Source organism: Puma concolor, chromosome D4 (genome assembly GCF_028749965.1).
Source record: "Puma concolor isolate L17-30 chromosome D4, mPumCon1.1.hap2, whole genome shotgun sequence".
In the NCBI taxonomy this organism is placed as follows: Eukaryota; Metazoa; Chordata; class Mammalia; order Carnivora; family Felidae; genus Puma; species Puma concolor.
Window position 1 is genome coordinate 88,300,652 of NC_141679.1, and position 18,765 is coordinate 88,319,416.

General features: G+C 59.3%; 1 protein-coding gene and 1 long non-coding RNA gene across 4 annotated transcripts in view; one reads left to right on the forward strand and one right to left on the reverse strand.

The window, feature by feature from the left end:
- The window catches only part of PTPA (protein phosphatase 2 phosphatase activator), a 30,739-nt gene extending 14,236 nt beyond the window's left edge, over nucleotides 1-16,503 (forward strand). Inside the window, exons 5-10 of the mRNA XM_086684242.1 lie at nucleotides 1,691-1,808; nucleotides 3,684-3,783; nucleotides 4,673-4,797; nucleotides 5,825-5,925; nucleotides 10,779-10,886; nucleotides 14,974-16,503. Of these exons, the coding sequence (XP_086540368.1) occupies nucleotides 1,691-1,808; nucleotides 3,684-3,783; nucleotides 4,673-4,797; nucleotides 5,825-5,925; nucleotides 10,779-10,886; nucleotides 14,974-15,051 (630 nt within the window). The 3' untranslated portion in view covers nucleotides 15,052-16,503. The remainder of the gene's footprint in view (nucleotides 1-1,690; nucleotides 1,809-3,683; nucleotides 3,784-4,672; nucleotides 4,798-5,824; nucleotides 5,926-10,778; nucleotides 10,887-14,973) is intronic.
- Nucleotides 7,811-14,114, reverse strand: LOC147575081 (uncharacterized). 3 transcript variants are annotated; one of them, XR_015243118.1, is made up of 3 exons: nucleotides 13,987-14,114; nucleotides 10,248-10,394; nucleotides 7,811-8,002 (listed from the first exon to the last, which is right to left on the reverse strand). It is a non-coding gene; the product is annotated as an uncharacterized LOC147575081 (long non-coding RNA). The 3 variants fall into 3 exon arrangements; XR_015243120.1 differs by lacking the exon at nucleotides 13,987-14,114 and adding an exon at nucleotides 12,341-12,429; XR_015243119.1 differs by lacking the exon at nucleotides 13,987-14,114 and adding an exon at nucleotides 11,940-12,027.
- Nucleotides 16,504-18,765: the final 2,262 nt, after the last annotated feature.

Sequence of the window (18,765 nt, forward strand, 5' to 3'; positions counted from 1 at the left end):
GAGTTTGTTAAACAGCAATTCCATTTGCCAAAAATACGAACGCATTTACCCTGTACCCCGGCTGTCTTCTGGGAATCACTGCCGTGGAGGCCCATTCCTCAGCACAGTGCTGGTAATCAGGTCCGCGTTTGCATCAGCAATAGATTCCAATGTCCCAGGTGTCCGTGTGCAGGGCATCAGTTGAATAAGCTTGTAGATCCACCCTGGAGTACTACGCGGCTCTGAGAAAGACGAGGAGGCTGACTCGGGAGCTCAGGGGAAGGTGCTCTGGGATTTGTTGTTCCGTTGAAGAGGAGTCTGGGCTCTGACACGCGGTGAGCTACTTTTTGGCAGGAAAGAGACACATGAAAAGACATGTTTGTGTTGCTCAGGTTGCATAAAGAAACTCACTGGAAGGATGCACAAGAGGCTAATAAAGCTGTGGTTTCTCTGAAGGCAGGGGAGAGTGGGGAGGGGGACAGAAACTTCTCAGTGCATCCCTTTCATAATGCGTTTGTTTTTGAATCATGTAACGGTGATACCTGTTCAAAGCAAGCAAAAAAATAAAATGCAGGATCCTGGGCCCTGCCCTTGGAAAAACAGTCTTTAGGGTAGAGACCAGGAAGCCAGATTTTCCACAGGTCCCCAGGAGATTTTCGGGTGTCCATAGACTGAACTTAGAGAAACTTGGGTCCTGGTTTGTCTGGCTCAGTGTTTTTGCCTGGAGCAGAGGGGAGTCCCAAGGACCCACCAAAATACCGTCCCTGCCTAAGAGCAGCTTGGAGCTGCCTCTGGACTCTAAGAGGGCACATGGTCTTTTTTTTTTAAGATTGTGTGGAGTTACTGGCTTAAAGGAAGTTTAACACATCAGAGCTGTACAGCTTGACGGATCTTCCTTCCTTCCTTTCTTTCTTTTTTAAAGGAGATAGAAGTTTATTGACTACACCGCCAGGGAGCGGCAGGCAGGACAGCAGAAGAGAGGCTGTCTGCAACCTCGATAGAGCTTAACCTATGTTTTTACTCTTGCACTTGCCACCTGTATCAAGCGATAAAACATTCCAGCCTTCTAGCAGGGTCCTTATGCCTCCTTGAGTTGATATCCCCCAAACTCCTCTGATTTCTGTCCCATAGACCAGTTTTACCTGTTTTTGAACTGCCGACAGACGTGACTTCTTTTGCTCAGTGTCACGTCTCTGAGATGCACCCGTGTTGTGCGGAGCAGTGGCTCTTTTCCGCTGCGGTGTGGTGCCCCATCACATAACCAGCCCACAATCTGTTGCTGATGGACTCTGCAGTTGAGGGCTGTTCCCACATTTGGGCTACGGTAAATGATGCTGCTGTGACCATTCTCGCACGCGTGTTTTGGTGGATGTGTGGCACACATCCTCGCTGCCCTGGGGACGTCAGTGACTTACCGGATTGGGGCAGGGGGTTGGATGGCTTCTTTTCCATTCCCTCCTATCTTGTCCTAGGCCCTTGTCCCCCGGAGGAAGGCTCAGCAGGCTAAAAGCCGCCCCAGGTCGTCTCTCTGTAGCGTGAGAGGTATCAGAGGAAATGTCTCCCTCCTCCTCTTTCTGCAGCCAGTCAGAGCAGGGAGCCAGGCCGGCCTGGCGTGGCCAGCCGGGCCCCAGCCAAATGCTGCCTCTGGGTGCCTGCCCACCGGGATGCTGCCTAATCTGCTGCCACCACTTTGTGTCTCTTGTGTTATCAGGAAGCAGAAAACTTGGTGGCCACGGTGGTCCCCACCCATCTGGCAGCTGCCGTGCCCGAGGTGGCCGTTTACCTAAAGGAGTCCGTGGGGAACTCCACGCGCATCGACTATGGCACAGGTACCCGCCACTCCGTGTTTCCTTGGCTTCGCTGTGGCCTCTTCTTGGGCTGCTTCCTTCGTGCCCTGGCTCGTTTTGGGGGCCTCTGAGCAGGCCGCCTTTCAGGGCCAGCTGGGTGCAGCTCCCCGGGTCGCGGCGCAGGGAGGCCCGGGGCTCCCTCCGCGGCTCTGTCGTGGTCCACCAGGGGGCGCTGCTGCCACGTGCATGGTGTCTTGTGCGGCCTCGGTTCTCTTCTTTGTAAAGCCGAGCTCTGTGAGCTCATCGCCATCGCAAAATAATTTATTGAGTGCTTACTATATCTCAAGGCAACCCCTCCCCAGGCCCTTGCGAAATGAAGGAGCTCAGTAGCCTTTGGCAGCATCGCGGCACGCCCTCTCCCCGGCCCCGCGTCTGCGTTGAGTTCTCCAGGAGAGGCAGGCCCCTCAGGAGGGAAGCGTTGTCTGGGTGGGGGTAACTGAGGAGGACTCCGCTTTGGTAGGCCCAGCTTTCTGACCTGACCCGAAGCAGCAAGTCCGAGAGCGGCTGCTCTTTTGGGCCTTCCCCTTGCCTGCAGCTCGGGTTCTCCAGGAGGAGCACAGGCCGTAGAGGCAGGCTGGGAGAAGGGCCCCCTTGGACCTGGGTCACGGGGAGGTTTTGTCTTCTGCTCCCCTGTTGCCGGGGAGCAGGTTTATCAAGTGTTGGGGGACTTCCGCGGGTAGGGCTCTGACTCAGAACAACAGGGAAGAACCCCGAGGGGAGACTGGCCAGGTCAGAAGTGGGGAGGTTTCTTCCGTTCTCAGGGGTGCAAGAGCCCCTGAGTAGGGTTGCTGGGACCCTGGCGGGTGGAGATGGGAAAGCCTGCAGGCGAGAGAAACCGCTCACAAGCTTCCCAGGCCCTGAAGGCACCTTCATTCTACAGAGATGGGACAGGAGGTCGCTGAAACCTTCTCTCCCTGCCTCCCTCCAAATAGATACTTTTTGGTAACACTATGAACCATGGCATTCAGTCCGGAATCCAGTCAGTGGTTTCTGTAGTACTGCCCACTCCTATTTGACATGACTGGGAAAGGAAGGGGGTGCCTTTTGACCCTGTGATGTGACCGTGCGTTCCCTGCCTGGAAGCCTTCAGTGGCTCCCGTTGCTCTTAGGATAAAGTCTGAGCTTTTTACTGTGGCAGCGAAAGCCTATCTGATCGCCAGCCTCATCTTGTTACACTCTCTCCCTTGCCCTCTCTGCTTTAGCCACACTGGCTGCCTTAGCGTTCTTCGAACATATCTTTTTTTTTTTTTTTTTTTTTGCCTCAGGACCTTTGCACATGCTGTTTCTTCTCGGTTTGATTGCTCTTCTTGCTTCCCTCACACCCAGTGCCTTGCCAACTCTTATTCATCTTTCAGATTCACTTTTACTTCCTTGGGGAAACCTTCTTGAACCCTTATGTCAGGATTCCCCTGTGATATCCTCCAATTATCACTCCATCCTCTTTCAGAGCTAGAATTATAGAAGTGATCATCTATTTAATGTTTGTCATCCTGATAGATCATAAACTGTCAAACAAGGGCATGGACTTAAGTCTCCCTAGTGCCTGATATGGACAGTGGCTGCCGTCGTAGTAGGTGCTCAGTAGAGAGCACAGAATTGATGAGTGAGTTAAACAAAATAAAATGCAAGTGTCTGTTTAAGAAGTCCTCAGCCTCGGCCCATTAGGAATAGAATTACATTAGTGGTAGCTCTCAAGAGGGCCTGGGTCTTTCTAGAAAGGGAGGTGGCCCCATTATCTCCATGTTGACCTCCGTCCGCAGGGGGCAGGTATCAGTGATTTGCACTCTGGTGAGATCAAGAACAGTCCCACTCATTTCTCTGGAAGCCTGTTGACCTCAGCTGGTTTTTCTCCCCCAGGACATGAAGCAGCCTTTGCTGCTTTCCTCTGCTGCCTCTGCAAGATTGGGGTGCTCCGGGTAGACGACCAAATAGCTATTGTCTTCAAGGTGTTCAATCGGTGAGTGAGAGGAGGGGCAGTGGGGGTCTCTTTCCTCCTTGTCACCGTCACACTGAGGACAGGGTGCTGGAGGGCTCTCCTGAGCGCCTGTTTCTTCTTTCGGCCCATCCTCATCAAGCCCTGGCTGTGGATGGGGCACCCAAGACAGAAGGACTGACAGGTTCAGTTTCAAGGAAGAACAAGGGAAGGAAATGTCACGTACCGACTGCTAATGCTTCCGTGGCTCTGCCATGCAGCTCCCTCCCTTGATCTCCCCAGCAGCCTTCGTTTCTGTTTTATAGACGAAGAAACAGAGGCCCAGAGAAATCAGCTGTCTTCTGATCACTGAGGCCACACAGCCAGCTGAACCCAGGCAGTGGGACTCTGACCCCCCCCCCCAGCCCCACCCCCGAAACCCCCTACCCAGCAGCACAGGTGTGGTATGGTCACCGGAGCGCCCTGACAGTGCCTGTTCTGGGCCCCCCTCTGGTGATGCTGACGCCAGAGCTCCCCAGATGCCAGAACTGACACAGCCCCTGAGAACAGGGAGGGTGGGAGCCGAAAGGCCCCAGGAGATGATCTGCTTTGTCTCCCAGCCACTTTCCTACAGGCAGGCCAGAGTTGGAGAGCCTGAGGCTCCTGCCCAGGGTGTCACGTTGTCAGGAGTCGATGGCGCTAAAACCCCCTTCCCTGGGCCAAAAGAAGGCTGAACGTGGGAGAAGAAAATAAAGCCACATTATTTCGAGAGTACCAGCTGATGCATAACTTATGCGTGTGGATTTTAATTGAAATAGAGACCGGTTACGCTCTCAGGTGGCTATTTCTGGCCTCCATGAGCTCCCAGTGGCAGGAGGCTTGAGGCCGGCTTTTTACTTTGTGCTGCCTCTTTTTTCACCTCCCCCTTGCGCAGGTACCTCGAGGTTATGCGGAAACTCCAGAAAACGTACAGGATGGAGCCAGCCGGCAGCCAGGGAGTGTGGGGCCTGGACGACTTTCAGTTCCTGCCTTTCATCTGGGGCAGCTCACAGTTGATAGGTACTGGAGAGGGGGCGCCTACCCCTCCGCCCCCCAGGGTGCGTTCTCTGTCCCCCCCCCCCCCCTCCCCTCCTTACTTCCGCTCAGGGCAGACGGTGACAGCCTGTAAAGCAGGCATTAGACCGGCTGTTGACGGAGGCTGTTTGCTGTCAACCTTCTGCCGCGAGCCGGTGAGGCAGGCTCGGGAAGGCGGAGGCAGAGTGTGCCGAGATAATGGAAAGTGACACGGGCTGGAGCGAGGGCGCTCGCCTGGCGCGTAATGGGCTGGTGTGAAACGCGCCCCAGCTCCTGGCAGCAGCTGCGGGGTTTTATGTTGAAAACGAGGGGCTCTTTTGACTCGGTGACTGGCGTCATCCACTGTTATTATCGAGCTGTGTGCCAGGGGGCCCGTCAGGGAGCGGCCACCAAGTGCTGGGCAGTGAGCCGCTTCCGGTGGGCGCGGTGTAGCGGCTCCCCCCACTCTGAAACTGCTTTCCAGGCTCGGGCGGCACATTGGGATCTGCAGCGGGTGAGGGTTGGGTGGTAACTTCCGCTTTGACGTAGGATTAACTGCCTACAGAATAGTATTAATAAATGACCCTTGGTGAATATTTTGCTCTGTGCCAGGCACTGCTCTAAGCATGTTGGGTAGATTATCTCCCAGAACCTTCTCAACGACGCTGGGAAGGGTCTTTGCCAGCACGAGACCAGCCACCTTTGACTAACACTTAACCTGTGTGGGCACCATGGCGAGTGATCCCCGATCAGGTAGTGAGAGGGAGGTGCCGTTCGTGTCCCCACTGCACGGATGAGGAAACGGAGCCTCGGAGGGCTGTAGTCACTGGTTCAAGGTCACGTAGCTAGAAAAAGGCAGAGCCAAAGCTCGTTCACTAGGATACACACACAGGTCCTTCGTTGCTCCCACAAGGTCAAGTGTTGGCACGTGGGCAGGACTGTGGCCCCGGGGTGGGTGTGGAGTGCCCTGGGCTGAGGTGCTCCGTGGTGGGAGTGCCTGCTTCTGAACCCCGGGGCTCTTTGCCATTCCCAGACCACCCGTATTTGGAGCCCAGGCACTTCGTGGACGAGAAGGCCGTGAACGAGAACCACAAGGACTACATGTTCCTGGAGTGTATCCTGTTTATTACTGAGGTGAGGGGAGGGGGTGAGGGAGAAGCCCGTGGCAACGTCCAGGCCGAGAGGGACCTGAGGATGGTGGCTTTGGGGTGAGACAGAGGAGCCAGGGCCCTCGCCTGGAGACAGCAGGGTTGGCCCCAGAAGGTGGGTTGATGGAAAGGAAGCCCCACTAGGCCTCTGCAAGGTTGTAAGCCCGCTTTTGACTGTCCAGGATCTCGTCCCCCAAATCAGTGGTCTGGGGTTACTCCTGAACCCCATGGAACTTTTGAGCTGTGGGACTGAGACTCAGTCGCTGGCTGGACTTGGTGACCCATGCGGCAGGTCTGAAGGGGTGGGTGGGGCCCACGAGGCCTGTCCAGCCACGTGCACGGGATGCGTGTGGGGTGAAGCCGTTGCAGGAGTTGGAGAGACTCATGTGGACAGCAGGCTAGATTTCTGGGGTCACATCTGTGTCGGTACTGAGGACATGGGCCAGATGTAGTGCCAGAGGTGAACCAAGACGGCCTGGACCCCTAGCCCGCCTGGCAGGGGGGTGCTTAACTGGGCGCTGTTGCCCGCTGAGGCAAGGTCTCCCATTTCCTCCAGATCACCCGGGGAGCTTGTTAAAACGCACGTTCCTGGGTCCAACCCCAGCTTTCTGAGTCAAGAATCTTGGGAGACAAGAACCAGGAACTCGTGTTTAAATACACCTGCCAGGTGACTTCACATGGAATTTGGGGACTCACCGCTCTTAGGGCCTTTCTCTCAGGAATTGTCAGGGCCTTCAATCCTCCCTGCTGCATACCTGTCCCCCTCACCCCAGAAACTTTCAAAGGGCGCCCTGGTTCTGCTGTCCGGAGAGGGTCTTGCCACTGTCCTCTTTTCCAACACCCACATGCACGTCTGGCCCCAGTGATGCCCCTGGCATGACTGTGGTCTCCTCCCCACTGAGGCTGCTCTCTCGGCTCGTGTTCTGAGCCCCCTGAGCCCCCTGAACGGAGGAGAAGCCTGGTTAAGCAGCCGTAGCCCCAGGCTCCTCATGGTCAGCGTTCGGCTCAGGCCTCTGCCAAACTGCAGAGGCCAGAGGGGAATGACACGTTTTTCCAAGTCAGCAAATGGAGCTGGAACTGACGGCTGGGCGGCCACCACTCCAGTCTCAGATCTGCTGCCTTCAGCAGTGTGGCAGGCCCAAGGTCGGAAGGACTCGGGGCAGCCTGGCTCATTGCCTCACGAGCCAGTCACGTGTTGCCCTTTCCAGAGTGGGATGTGAGGGTCTGGGGAGCCCTGGGAGACCCCAGGAGGAGCAGGGTAGAGAGAAGGGGTGCGCGTTCTAGGCTGAGCCCTGCTCTGCTCACTTGGGGGTAAAAGACTAAGCTGTTCTGGCTCCCTCTGGTGGCTGGCCAAACCCCGGGGTCCCTGTCAGTGACTCGCAAGGAAGAAGGTCGGGCCGGGCCTCGGGGAATATGGGAATTGATTCCAGGTTCAACTTTTGTATTTTTATTTGGTTGGTTGGTTACTCTGGTATAAAAACCCAAAAGCTTTCCTGAGGTTTGGGATGCGGTTCCTCTGCTGGAGAAAATCCTACAGCGGCCACTAGGTGGCACTAACAGCACATTGAACTTTGAGGAGGTTTTCGTAACTTCCTTGGCCGGGAGGCAGACTTGTTCCGCACCCTCTCCGCAAGGCCTGGTTTTCACTTTGGGTCTAGGTGCTGGGACATGGTGGTAAACACTGACTGCTGGCAGGGCTGAGGGCTCCCTTCCGTCCCCCTGGCCAAGCGGAGACCTGGCTGGTGTGGCTGCTGATGCGGCTGCGCCGGGCCAGTTCTCCGGAGCTCTGGTCTGGGCTACGCCCACCCCCCCCACCCCTCCCACCCACCCCCCACCCCCACCCCCCCCCCCCCCCCCCCCGCACTCCCCTTCCACCTCGCACCAGTGTGTCCTGTTGCTGGTCCGTGAATGAGTGGCCTGGCCTGGCCCACCCTGACCCAGGGAGGCTGAAGGCCCGTCGCTGGGACACAGGGACCCGGAGGCCTGTGCAGAGTTCTGTGTGCTTCGATATGGAAAAGACGGTGTTGCCTCTGGAGACCTGGGGATCAGGATGGCTGGTGCAACTAGGAGAAAAAAACCAAAACAACAAGAAGTGGGAAATGGAACGGGGCGTCTCCTCCTCGTCTCCCAGGACCTGCCCTGGTCGCCCTGGGCATCCCGGATGAGGGACCCCACCTTGCAGGGCTTCTGCTGTCTCAGGAAATGCAGCCCGGGCGCCTTTAAGAGCCCAGGGCAGGCAGGAAAAGAATTTCAGTTTCAATCTGGCTTCTAAATTTGGAGTTTTGGGAAGGGAGGGATCAGATTTCAGCTGGAAGGGAAGGAGCTGACAGGAAGGCGCTGTGCAGAGCCTCTCCCCATCCCCCCTCAGTTACTGACAGAGGAACCATTTACAAAAGGCCGATTCTCTTGGGAGTGGAGAGGCAGGAACGCAGCGTCTGTGAGTAATTTCCTGCTCAATATGGCTGCTCTGACTCACACGATTCCCCTGGGGTCACTGCGGGACTGCAGCTTGCTTGCTCGTTCTCGCTCTTTCTCTTCTCCCTTTGTGGCTAGAATGAGCTAATTTTTTTTTTTGTCTTCTTGCTCCCGATTCCTTTTTTCCCCTCGTCTCTTTTCCTTTCCCAGAGTTGCAAAGTCCCCTCCTGAAGGACTTAGGGTGGCCTTGGGGCACCGCAGGCCCGGGGGTGGGGGGGGCGTGGGATGTGGGGCAGCCCCTCTAAAGAAATAGCATCTCTGGCCTTTCCATGGGGTCAGAGCAGGCCAGAGAGGCCTTTTGGGGTCCCTTCCTGTGCCCCTAGTGGTTGAGGCTAGCCCACGAAGCAGAGCCTCTGGTTTCCCAGAGTCGTCTGCTGGCCCTGGCCTCGGGGCCCTGGCTGAGCAGGCTTATGGAGCTGTGCTGGGGGATGAAGCCGGCAGGGTGCCCCTGGGGTGGTTTGTTCACAGGGCCTTGTCCAGACTGAAACTGGTTACACATTTCCAGTGGTCCCTGAGGTTCTCAGGGCCTGGAAGTGTGCAGAAGACTGGAGCCTGCTGCTGGTCCCCAAGGGGCAGAGAGCCTTGGGGGAAGGGGCGGGGTGAGGGGAAGGGCGGGTTGTTGGGGGCGGAGCCTGCTTGAGTAGGATGGTTGGAACAAAGCTCCTCGAAGGCCAGGCCCCATAGGCTAGGGGCACCGGAGGAGGGAGCCACCCTGGAGGAGGGAGTGTTAGAAAGAGAGAGGAAGAGAAAGAAAGTGGGTGTAGACACTGATCCTGGAAAAGCCCTGGGAGCACCAGGGTGGGTTTTTGTCTCTGTCTTAGCACCTTGGGCTGTGGCCTCCCTACTGGAGGAAGGAGGCTGAGGTCCTCGCTACCGAACCTGGGAGTTGAGACAGGCTTTTGGGGAACTTTGGGCAGGGAAGGGAGGTGACAGCAGTAAATGGCAGCGCTTTGGACTTAAATCTTGCATTTTGGTGTGAGGCCCTCGCTGGAGAAGTGAGGGGCATGTAGGAGCAGGTCACTCACGAGCCCACAGCCAAACGGTGGGGGTGTCGTGTGCTCCTGGGCCCTTATTCTTAGGCCCAATATGGAGAGGGAGCTTTGGGTCCATCCTTTCTCCCTGGAGCAGCTCTCCCCCAGCCCCACCTCCATGCACAGCCTCTTCTGGAACCTTCCACCCCCTCAGGGTCCAAGTCTCTGCTTCCTTGCCAGCTCAGCCTCTTTGATTTTCAGACTCTTTCTTCTGAAGCCTGGGGCTCAGGGCGCTGAACCCCTTTCCCCCAGGCAGCCTTGTGAAGCGCCCATTAACAAATGCACCGGCCTTGTGCGGAGGGGTCCATGCAGGCACACAAGCCTCCCTGTCTCAGTGCTGTGGTTTCTGATGTCATGGGAACTTCACTGGGCTTGCTGCAGAATCGCTTTCCTTCCTGGGGGGGTCAGAACTCTGGGCAAGAGGAGGGACGGGAATGGAGCTGGCCTTGCCCCTGCCTGTCCCTTGCTGCTGTCGTCGTCGCCATCCCTTCCCTGCCCCCCAGCCAGGTCAGGCAGACCGTCTAAACAGACCTTCCTCCCTAATCTGCTGCAGGTGCCCCTGTCTCAAGGCTCACGTCTCCCCCCTCTTTCCCCCCTCTTTTGCTCCCTGCCTTTTGCCTGCCGTTCAGAAGGCAGTTGGGTGCCTGGGTTTGGTCTCTCCCACCTTAGCCTTCCCCTACACGGACCCCTCCCCCGGCCCTTCCGGCTCCGCCAGTGGCAGGTGCAGCCTGAGTACCTGGTGGTGGGGCCCACCCTGTGCGGGGCTGGGCCGGGGAGGCTCAGGGAGGCTGCTGCTGTTTACCTGGAAGGGAGCAGGTCCCCGTGCCGTCAGAGCGCTCTGCGGCTGGGGGGAGTTGACGGGAGTCTCAGCAGGGGCTTGGGTGGAGATTTTATTTTTCTGAGGCTGCTGAGTGTGGTGGGTGGTGGGAATCAGGCTTCCTTTTTTTGGCTGTGGGAGAAAGAGGATAACTCTGGGGGTTATGTTTTCCCAGTGGGTCTTGCGGGCCGAGAGAGACCCTGTCTCTGGTACTTATGTGTGCTTGTGTGTGTGGGGGGGGGGGGGTACGCGCGTGTACGTGCTTGTGCACATGTGAGTGATGCAGCCTGGCAGGTGATGCAGCCTGGTCCTTAAGCACACACGCGTACACGTGTGAGCGTGTATGTAGGTGCATATATACGCACACGTATGTGCGCTCTAGCACGTGTGCATATATTTGTGCGTGCACGTATGCGTGCGTGTGTATACACACATGCGTGTGCACAGCCTTACTGCAGGGAAAAGGGATGAGCTCCCAGATGGCCCGCCTCTCCAGCTCTGGATTCTTTTCTTCAGATGAAGACCGGCCCCTTTGCAGAGCACTCCAACCAGCTGTGGAACATCAGTGCCGTCCCCTCCTGGTCCAAAGTGAACCAGGGTCTGATCCGCATGTATAAGGCTGAGGTGAGTGGGGGCCGGCTGGTCCTCTTGGTCCTGGGGCCGCTGATCCCCCCACCCCACCCTGCTGCTTTGCTCCAAATCTCGAGCCAGCCCCTCTGACCCTCGAGGCCTCAGTCTCTGTCTGGGGAGTGGGCAGACAGTGAATCCCTATGCCGAGGCCCGGCTCTGCCCAGTGACTGAGGCAAGGCCCTGCTGCCCAGGGTCTGTCAGATGGCCAGAGGTCCCTCACAGCTGTGTCTCACATGGGGACACGAAAGTGAAGACATGCTTTGGAGGCATCGTCCAAATTGGCGCTTCTCAGACTTTGGTGGGTCTGATACCCGGCCAGGTAGCCCTCGAGGGAGGCCCAGAGCTCACATTTCTAGCAGTCACTTCAGGTGGTGTTCTGGTTCTCAGATCTGAGAGGCAGGGTGAGGCGTGGCTCCCCTGAGCTCCCCCTGCTGGGAGGTGGCTGCCCAGCTCTTGAGGGTGTCCCCTGTCCTCTCTCCTCCTCTCTGGCACCTTTTCCCAGCCAAGGAGGTGGCTTTTTTTCTTGCAGGTAGGGAGGAGACATTTTCTTTCCATCCCGTCCCTTCTGTTAGCTTCTTTCACGTCTGTGCACACCGATCCTGGAGCTGCTTGACCTTGGCCAGGGAAGGACCTGGGTGTAAGGTCCCTCACCGAGAGTAACGAGTCCCCGGAGTCCCCTTTTTTCGCCCTCAGGCTGGTGGTCTTCGATGCTGTCCCGTGGGTGCTCTTGACCCCTCGGCTCTTGACCCTTGGCCACCCCTCTCCCGTGGAGGGAGGGAGGTTGGTTCTCTGAGTCGGCTTCATTACACTCACATCCCATCAGGGGAGGCAGGGGGAGCAGGGGGGAGAGGGTATTGGAGGCCGGGGTGTGGCTGCGTGGCACAGATGCTTCCGGTAGGCCCTAGGCCCTGTTCCCTCCGCGTGGCCCCGAGGGGGTTAACGGTACTGGAACCGACCGGCCGGCCCTCTGTCTCCCTTCCGCCCCCTCCCCCTCCGGTTCCCTTCCTCTGGACTTCACATCCTGTGTTTGGGTTCCGGCCCACATACCTCTCTAATCTGAGAGGAGCGTCTGCTGGGGCTGCGCAGGCCAGGCTCCTTCCGGGCTGCGGCCCGCTGGGCCCTCCGGTCTGGCTGTCCACCCCACCCCCCACCCCCCCCACCCCCCCCCACCCCCCCGCCCAGAGAGCACGCGGGTCACTGCGCTCCGGGCGTCCTGTTGTTCCTGACCCCCCCCCCCCTCCCCCGCCGGTCCCGCTGTGGGTGCTGCTGGGGCCTCGTCACCCTGCGGAGCCCTCCCCACTGCGGGGGCCCGTGTGCAGCGAGTAAGGAGCGCGGGGGCCCTCCAGCCTCCCACCCCCACCCCGGGTCGGTCTCTCGTGCCTTCCCTGCTTGGGATCTGAAGTGCTGTTCTTCCCGCAGGGCTCTTACTTAAGTGACTCTAAACTTACCTTGAGCCGGTCCCCGCCCTCCCCCGGGGCAGAGCGGGAGCCCCTGCCCCCTTCCCCTACCTGCCCCTTCCAGAGGAGGAGTCCCAGGCGAATCCAAATGGCTGGCGGCGGTGCTACAGGAATGAGACAGAAGTCGGCGTAACAGCTGTTGGATTTCTGTGGGTGTGGGGAGACCGGGACCCCAGCTCAGGCCCGGACAGCGGGGACACGCGTGGACCCCGGAGCGCTCCTCCCGAAACTCCAGCTCTGGATGTGCGCAGGCACAGGAGCTGGCAGCCTTGCCGGACGCCGTGTGGCGGCCAGACCTCTCTGTAGGCTGGTGCTGGAGCCCACTGACTTGTGGTCTAGGAGCGCCACGTTCTGATGGCTGGCCCTCGTTTGTGCGTTGCTGGGAAATAGCCCTTAGTTTTTGGTCCCCGAGAGCCTGTGGGATCTCATGCTCCCTTCCCAGAGGTCCTAGGAGAAGGACTCGTGTTCTCAGGTCAGCTCTTTGTCCATGGGGAGGACCAGCGAGGCCACCAGTCCTGAAGTCCAGAGCAGCGTCCCCACGGCCAAGGCCACCAGTCAGAGTTGGCTCTTGGAGGCGAGTTGATCGCCTGAGCTGCCGCAGAGGCCCGACTGGGCCTGGCATTAGGCGGCCTTGGGATTTGGGATGGACTGTGTGCGTCTCCAGGCTCTGCCCCTGCCTTTCTGAACCGATCGACCAGATGCTTTCGGTGCCCTTGTGGGCAGCGGGGCCTGTCTTTCCCAAGGGCTGTCGCTGTGCCGGGGCTCCCTTCGGAAGGACCTTGTCAGGGCCTGGAGAGCCCCTTCTCCCCCTTGCATCACTGTGGCATCCAGCTAAAAGGACCCTGGGGGGCCGGGTGAGCTGAAGATGTCGCTCTCTCGCTCTGGCCAGTTCAGTGGGGGTCCGCGGGGCAGGGGGGTGTTGGTCCAGGGCACAGTTAGCTGGGAGAAGGCCTGGCCAGAGGCCCCCTTCTGCTGTTGTTCTGAAGCCTCAAGATTTCCTTTGCCCCAAGCAGCCTCTGGCCTTTAGCCCGGTGCTCTCCTGTCCTGTGGCCCTGGGGAGGCTTGTTCCGGGCCCCTGAAGGCAGAGTGCACAGAACTGCCCCTGCCCCCTCCTGCTAAGCCGCTTGCCTTTGCAGCTTCTCTTGGAGGAGAGCTAGAAACAGGTTGACCTTTGACCCTTTCTGGAATTCCAGGGCCCTGGGGGCCCCCTTTTACAAACTCCTACCACTTCCTTGATGACGTAAGCACACTGGCAGCTGCCTTTGCCTCTGGCCTAGAGCTGCTGGCTGTTCCTCCTCCCCCCCCCCCCCCCACACCAGGGACCACCCCCCCGGCTGCCTGCTCCCCACTTGCTCTGCCCTGGGCCCAGCAGCCTGGCTGCGGCCTGGAGCTCTGCTCCCACACTCGGCCTAGTTTCCTGTCCTTCCACTGCACAAAAAGATTTCCCTTTTCCCGCTCACCTCCTAGGCCCCCTTTAGGCCTTGATCAGCCCCCACCTGACACAGGTGCAGCTGGTCTGAGACGTGCTCGTTTCTGTGCCTGGTCATTGAGGTGAGGGGACCTGGGCCAGTCGTGGCACACCTTTGTCTCCCTAAGTTAGATGGATGTTGAGACCGCAGTCACGGAATGGGGCTCACCTTATCTGAAGCCATAAGTCATGTTCCAACCTAGCCATCCTGGTTATTTTCTTGGTCAAAGGTGTGAGAGCAGGCAAATCCTCACATGCCCAGAGCTGCTGCCTGAGAGAGCTCGCCAGTGACCAGGGCCGGTGAGGGGAGGCTGGGAGCTGCCCGCTCCCCCCCACCCCCACCCCCCACCGCGCCCTCTTCCTGGACTTGTGTGGTGCTAAGCAGTGCTGGGGCCAGAGGCCAGAGGTGTGTGGCCTGGGGCCCGGCTGCCCATGGACCAGGCCAGCTTCTGTGGTAGGCCCTGCCAATATCCCCATCTCCACCAGAGCCCTGGGCTGAGGTCCTGGCTGGGCTGGGTTCAGGGAGTAGGCCATGCCCCTGTTCAGTGTTCTTGTCTTCTGCCCCATGCACAGGGCTGCTGGGAATTGCCCTGGGGGTGTGGGGATGTTAACTGATTCTTACTGTCTTGCTCTCAAGCGGCAGGATGCCTTTTTTCAGTCCAGAGAACTGAAAATTGGAGAAAAATGGGCTCTGGACCCTCGTCAAGCTTGTGTCCAAACATCCCTACGCTTTTTCTCCAGGGCTGGGGCCTGGGCTAGGGGCTCCCCAGTGGTCTGGAGGGTTCTTTTCATGTCTGGTCCCCAGTTCCCCTCCCTCCCCGCAATGAGGTTGGGCTGCCTGCTCTCCTTCCCTTCCTTTCTCCCTCTCCCTCACTAATGAGTGAGGTCTAATTGTCACGGAGTGGGGGTCTTTGGATAGGAGGGGGTGGTCGGGAAGGGGTCGGAAGCCTTGCTTTTCCCTGAAGGCCTGGGTGCTCCTCTGAGATCATCCCCTTCCTGGGCCCTGGGGGGGACACTTTGTGGGAACTGTGCTGGTCCGAGCCTCCGGAGGTGTCCAGGGCTCCCCCGGAGGCCCGAGAGGCCGGGTGGGCCCCGGCAGGGGTGCGGTGCAGCACTCACCTCTGCTCTTCCTCCCCCCCCCCCCCCCCCCCCACAGTGCCTGGAGAAGTTCCCTGTGATCCAGCACTTCAAGTTCGGGAGCCTGCTGCCCATCCATCCGGTCACCTCGTGCTAGGGGCTGAGCAGCCGGGGCCACCCAGGCCGCAGTTCCTGTGCCCGCCCTCCCCTGCCCCAGCGCCAGCCGCCCCCGCCCCCTCCCTCTGTTCTTTCTGTTTGCTGAGAGGCTGCCTACTGGGGTGGGTGGTGAGTGTGGGGTTGACGGAGGCTCAGGGCATGAGGCCGAAGGACCCAAAGTGAAGGGAGAAGTGGGCCCTGTCTCCCTGTGGTGGGGAGGGTGTGCTCGGGCCCTGGTCCCGTGCTCGGCCTTCCTCTCCTCCTTCCTCTTCTGTCCAGTCCCGTCTGAGACCTGGGCTCTTCTGCACCGCTGGAAAGGGGAGGAGTTTGCGGTTTCCATTGCTTTCCTTTCCCAAGGCCTGTGGCCTTTCTAGGGGTTGGAGCGCTTGCTCCCTGTGGGGTGGGTCGGTTTCTGAAGCCATGTTTGGGTGGGTGCCTGGGGGTTCTGAAGGCTGGAGGCGGAGGCAGGCGGCCAGCCTGGGGTGGGGTCGGGGGCCGAGAAGCATCGGCTGTGCTGGCCGGTGACCCTCCCAGCTCCTCTTCACGGCTGCCCCCTGGGCCTGCGGGCACCTGTGTCTAGTGCCTCCTCACTCTGGCTTCTCTGTTCTTTGGTCTTGGCTTTGCTGGGTTTCCTGGCCGGAGCCGGTCCTGTCCCCCTCTGCAAGGGTAGCCCCTGGGCGCTCGGGAGGGCCCTGGCAGGGCTTGCCCACTGGCTGATTGGGTGAGGCCTGCCTTTCCAAAGTTTCTCAGGCTGGGAGGGGGTGGCTGAGACGCAGGGAGGGGCTCGGGGCCCGCTCTGGTTGTGGGGAGCCTGGATTCTTCTCACATCTTCCGTTCTGCTCCTAACTCCCTGCCGCTTGCTTCTCCAGGGCCCTTTGGCCCTGTTTGCCTGCCCTTCGGGGCGATGGGCCAGGGGCCACCGGAGCACTCAGCAGCGCCCCCTCCTTGTCCTCCCCTCTCCCCGAACTTACCCACTGGTTCTTCAGGTGAGGCAGCGATGCCCCCCCCCCCCCCCCCCAAGCCCAGGCTTCGGCCCTGAGGATGGGCAGGGCCTGGCCGGGTGAGGGGATGCTGACATGACAGGTCCTGAGTTTTCTTCTAGGGCTGCTCCTGGGCCAGGCTCTTACAGGCTCTCCCCAGCCAAAGTCCAGGCCTGCCCTTCTCCAGACCCCTGCCCTTTATCTGGGTCCACGTCCCCTGTGGGAAGGGGGAGCTCCCAAGAAGCACAATTCAGGGACTTGACCCTCACACCTGGGCCGATGGCCTGGGCAGAGGCCGGGACGGGAACCACGAGAGTCACAGAAATAGTTTTCCTAGGAGAGGTCCAGTGCTGGCCTCCCTCCCAGGGTCCAGATCACCGCCTTCCTGGCTCCTCTTGCCCTGCCCCCTCGGCCTCCCCTGGCCCCGTGCGCCTTCATTGCTGTTCGGATTAAAGCCTCTGTTTTGCACCTGTCACCTGTGTGAGGTGTGTCTTTCCATGCCACACGTTTATTGTTTCTCCACATGCCTGTTTGTCTCCCCATCGGGTCCCCTTCCCTCGGGCCATGGAGTCTGGGGCTGGGACTGTTTCAGCTGGTGTCTGGGCTAAGCTTTTCCTGGGCAGCCAGTGAACGTGCACCGGTCACCCAAGCAGGCTCTGGCGACTCCTGGCTGTCCCCACCCCCAGCTGCAAGGTCTTGTGTAAGTTATTGAATCTCTCTGAGCCTCAGTTTCCTCGTCTGCAAAATGGGGACCATCACAGCGTGATTGCCAGGAGTGAGTGAAGGATGTGAAGTCCTCCGCCCAGGGCCTGGCACAGAGCAAATGCCCTCGGTCACCATGGCCCTTCTAGATGAAGGCAGCCCCTGTGGACTCCAGGCTTGACGGGGGAGCCTTTGGACCGGACTTGGTTGCAACCCACGCACCGGCAGCTTTTAGGGATGCACCCCACCCCTTCTGTCCGTGTCGTGCTGGAGTTGGGATTTGGGGGGCTGCAGTACTCGAGGCTTCTTGGACCCTTCCTCGGACATACGTGTTTCCGGACTTGGTGTATAGATGAGTCTCCTCAGAGAATGAGCCCTTGGCCTTTCTCCTGGCCTTGGAGGCCTTGCCCAGGAGAGCCTGGTGGCCGGGAGCCAACCCCAGCCAACCTAAGGCCCGCTGCGCTGCTTACTAGCTGAGCGGCCCTCGTGATTGACTTTGTGTCTGAGCCTGGTTTCCTAATCTGAAGTATGGGCATAATGATACTCAGGCCAGGGATTGTGAGGACCCAGTCATTTCACAAGTGGTTACTGGCCGAATATTCCTTGTTCTAGCGTGGATGACGGCGGCCAACCCCAGAATACCAGAACGTTAGGTAGTGGTGGGTGTTACGAAGCGAATAGCACAGTTCATTAGAGAGGGCGGCAGGCGCGGTTTACTTGAGCTACAGGGTTGGGAAGGGCACCTCGGAGGAGGCGCGAGTCTGAGTCCTGGAGAGAGCTGCAGGCTGAAGGGCGGGGGAGCAGCTGGGAGCCCAGCGCCCCAGTAGGGTTGGGGAGGGTACACACGTGGGTCAGGGAGGAGCAGGGTCTTAGGGGCTCCTCTCTGACAGGATTGGGATTTAGTGTCTGCGTATCCTCCGGGAAGCTGCTGGAGGGCTTTGCCAGTGCCAATGGCCTGGAGTATGTGGGGCAGGAGGGGAGGCGCTAGGACGGTGGGCCGCGTGGAGGTGGTGAGAAATGGTGGTCCCATTTGGGCTGTCTTTAGAGCTATCACCGACAGGAAGGAGGGTGTGAGAAGGACAAGAAGCCTTGAGCAGCCCCAATTCTCGGCCTGTGTAGCTTGATGCCATTTACTGAGGCGGGGGAGATGTGGCAAGAGGGCTTTGGTGTTGGGGGCCCGGCGGATGCCTGTTAGCCTCGAAGGGGAGGCCTGGAGTAGGCATCTGGGTCTGCTGATCTAGAGCTGGGGGCGGGTCCAGCTGCTGAAATAGGCTAGGGAGTGGTCAGCACGCAATGGATCCCCCGCCCCGGGTCACCAAGGCAGGAGTGGGGGTGAAGGTGAGAAAAGAGGGCTGGCTGGTTCTGGGCATGGGGGGGTGGGAGACCCTGAAGGTCAGAGCCCTGGGCACGCGGCTGAGAGGACAGAATGGGCCCTGGGTCTTTGTGCCTCGCTCAGGGCTGCTTCAGTGGGGTGGGTGGCGGGTCGAAGAGGGCTGGGGAGGGAATGGGAATCAGACGAGCAGGAGCCACTGCTTCCGCGTCCCCACGAGGCCCCACGAGGGGCTCATGGAAGCACAGAGGTGCGGTCCCTGGTCCAAGCCCACCAGCCTGGAAGGAAGAGCGTGGAGCTGGATGGTCTGGTTGCCGAGCCACACACAACACCTCACTCCCCTCTCGCGGAGTTTTGTCGGAAAGGGAGCAGAGGTGGGGAAAGAGGGCGGGGGCTGGACGTCTGGGAAGGCTTTGCGAGAGGAGGATCATCAGGCCGGTTTGTGCTCCGTGTCCCTCACGTGCTGGAAATGGTCCAGGAGAGGGAGGCTGACGGCAGTGAGGGCCTTGAAAAGGTGCCAGGCTGCTTGTCCCTTATCAGAGGGAAGGCAGACCCTCTCCCCGACTCCCGTGTTGTTCCAGATTCACTTCTGCAAGGAAGTGTGAGCAAGGCCATCCGTGGGGTGGGATGGGCGGGAGATGGGGTGTGTGGGGTATAGCTGGACACTGAGCACGTGGGCAGGATCTTCAGTGCAGGGTGGGGA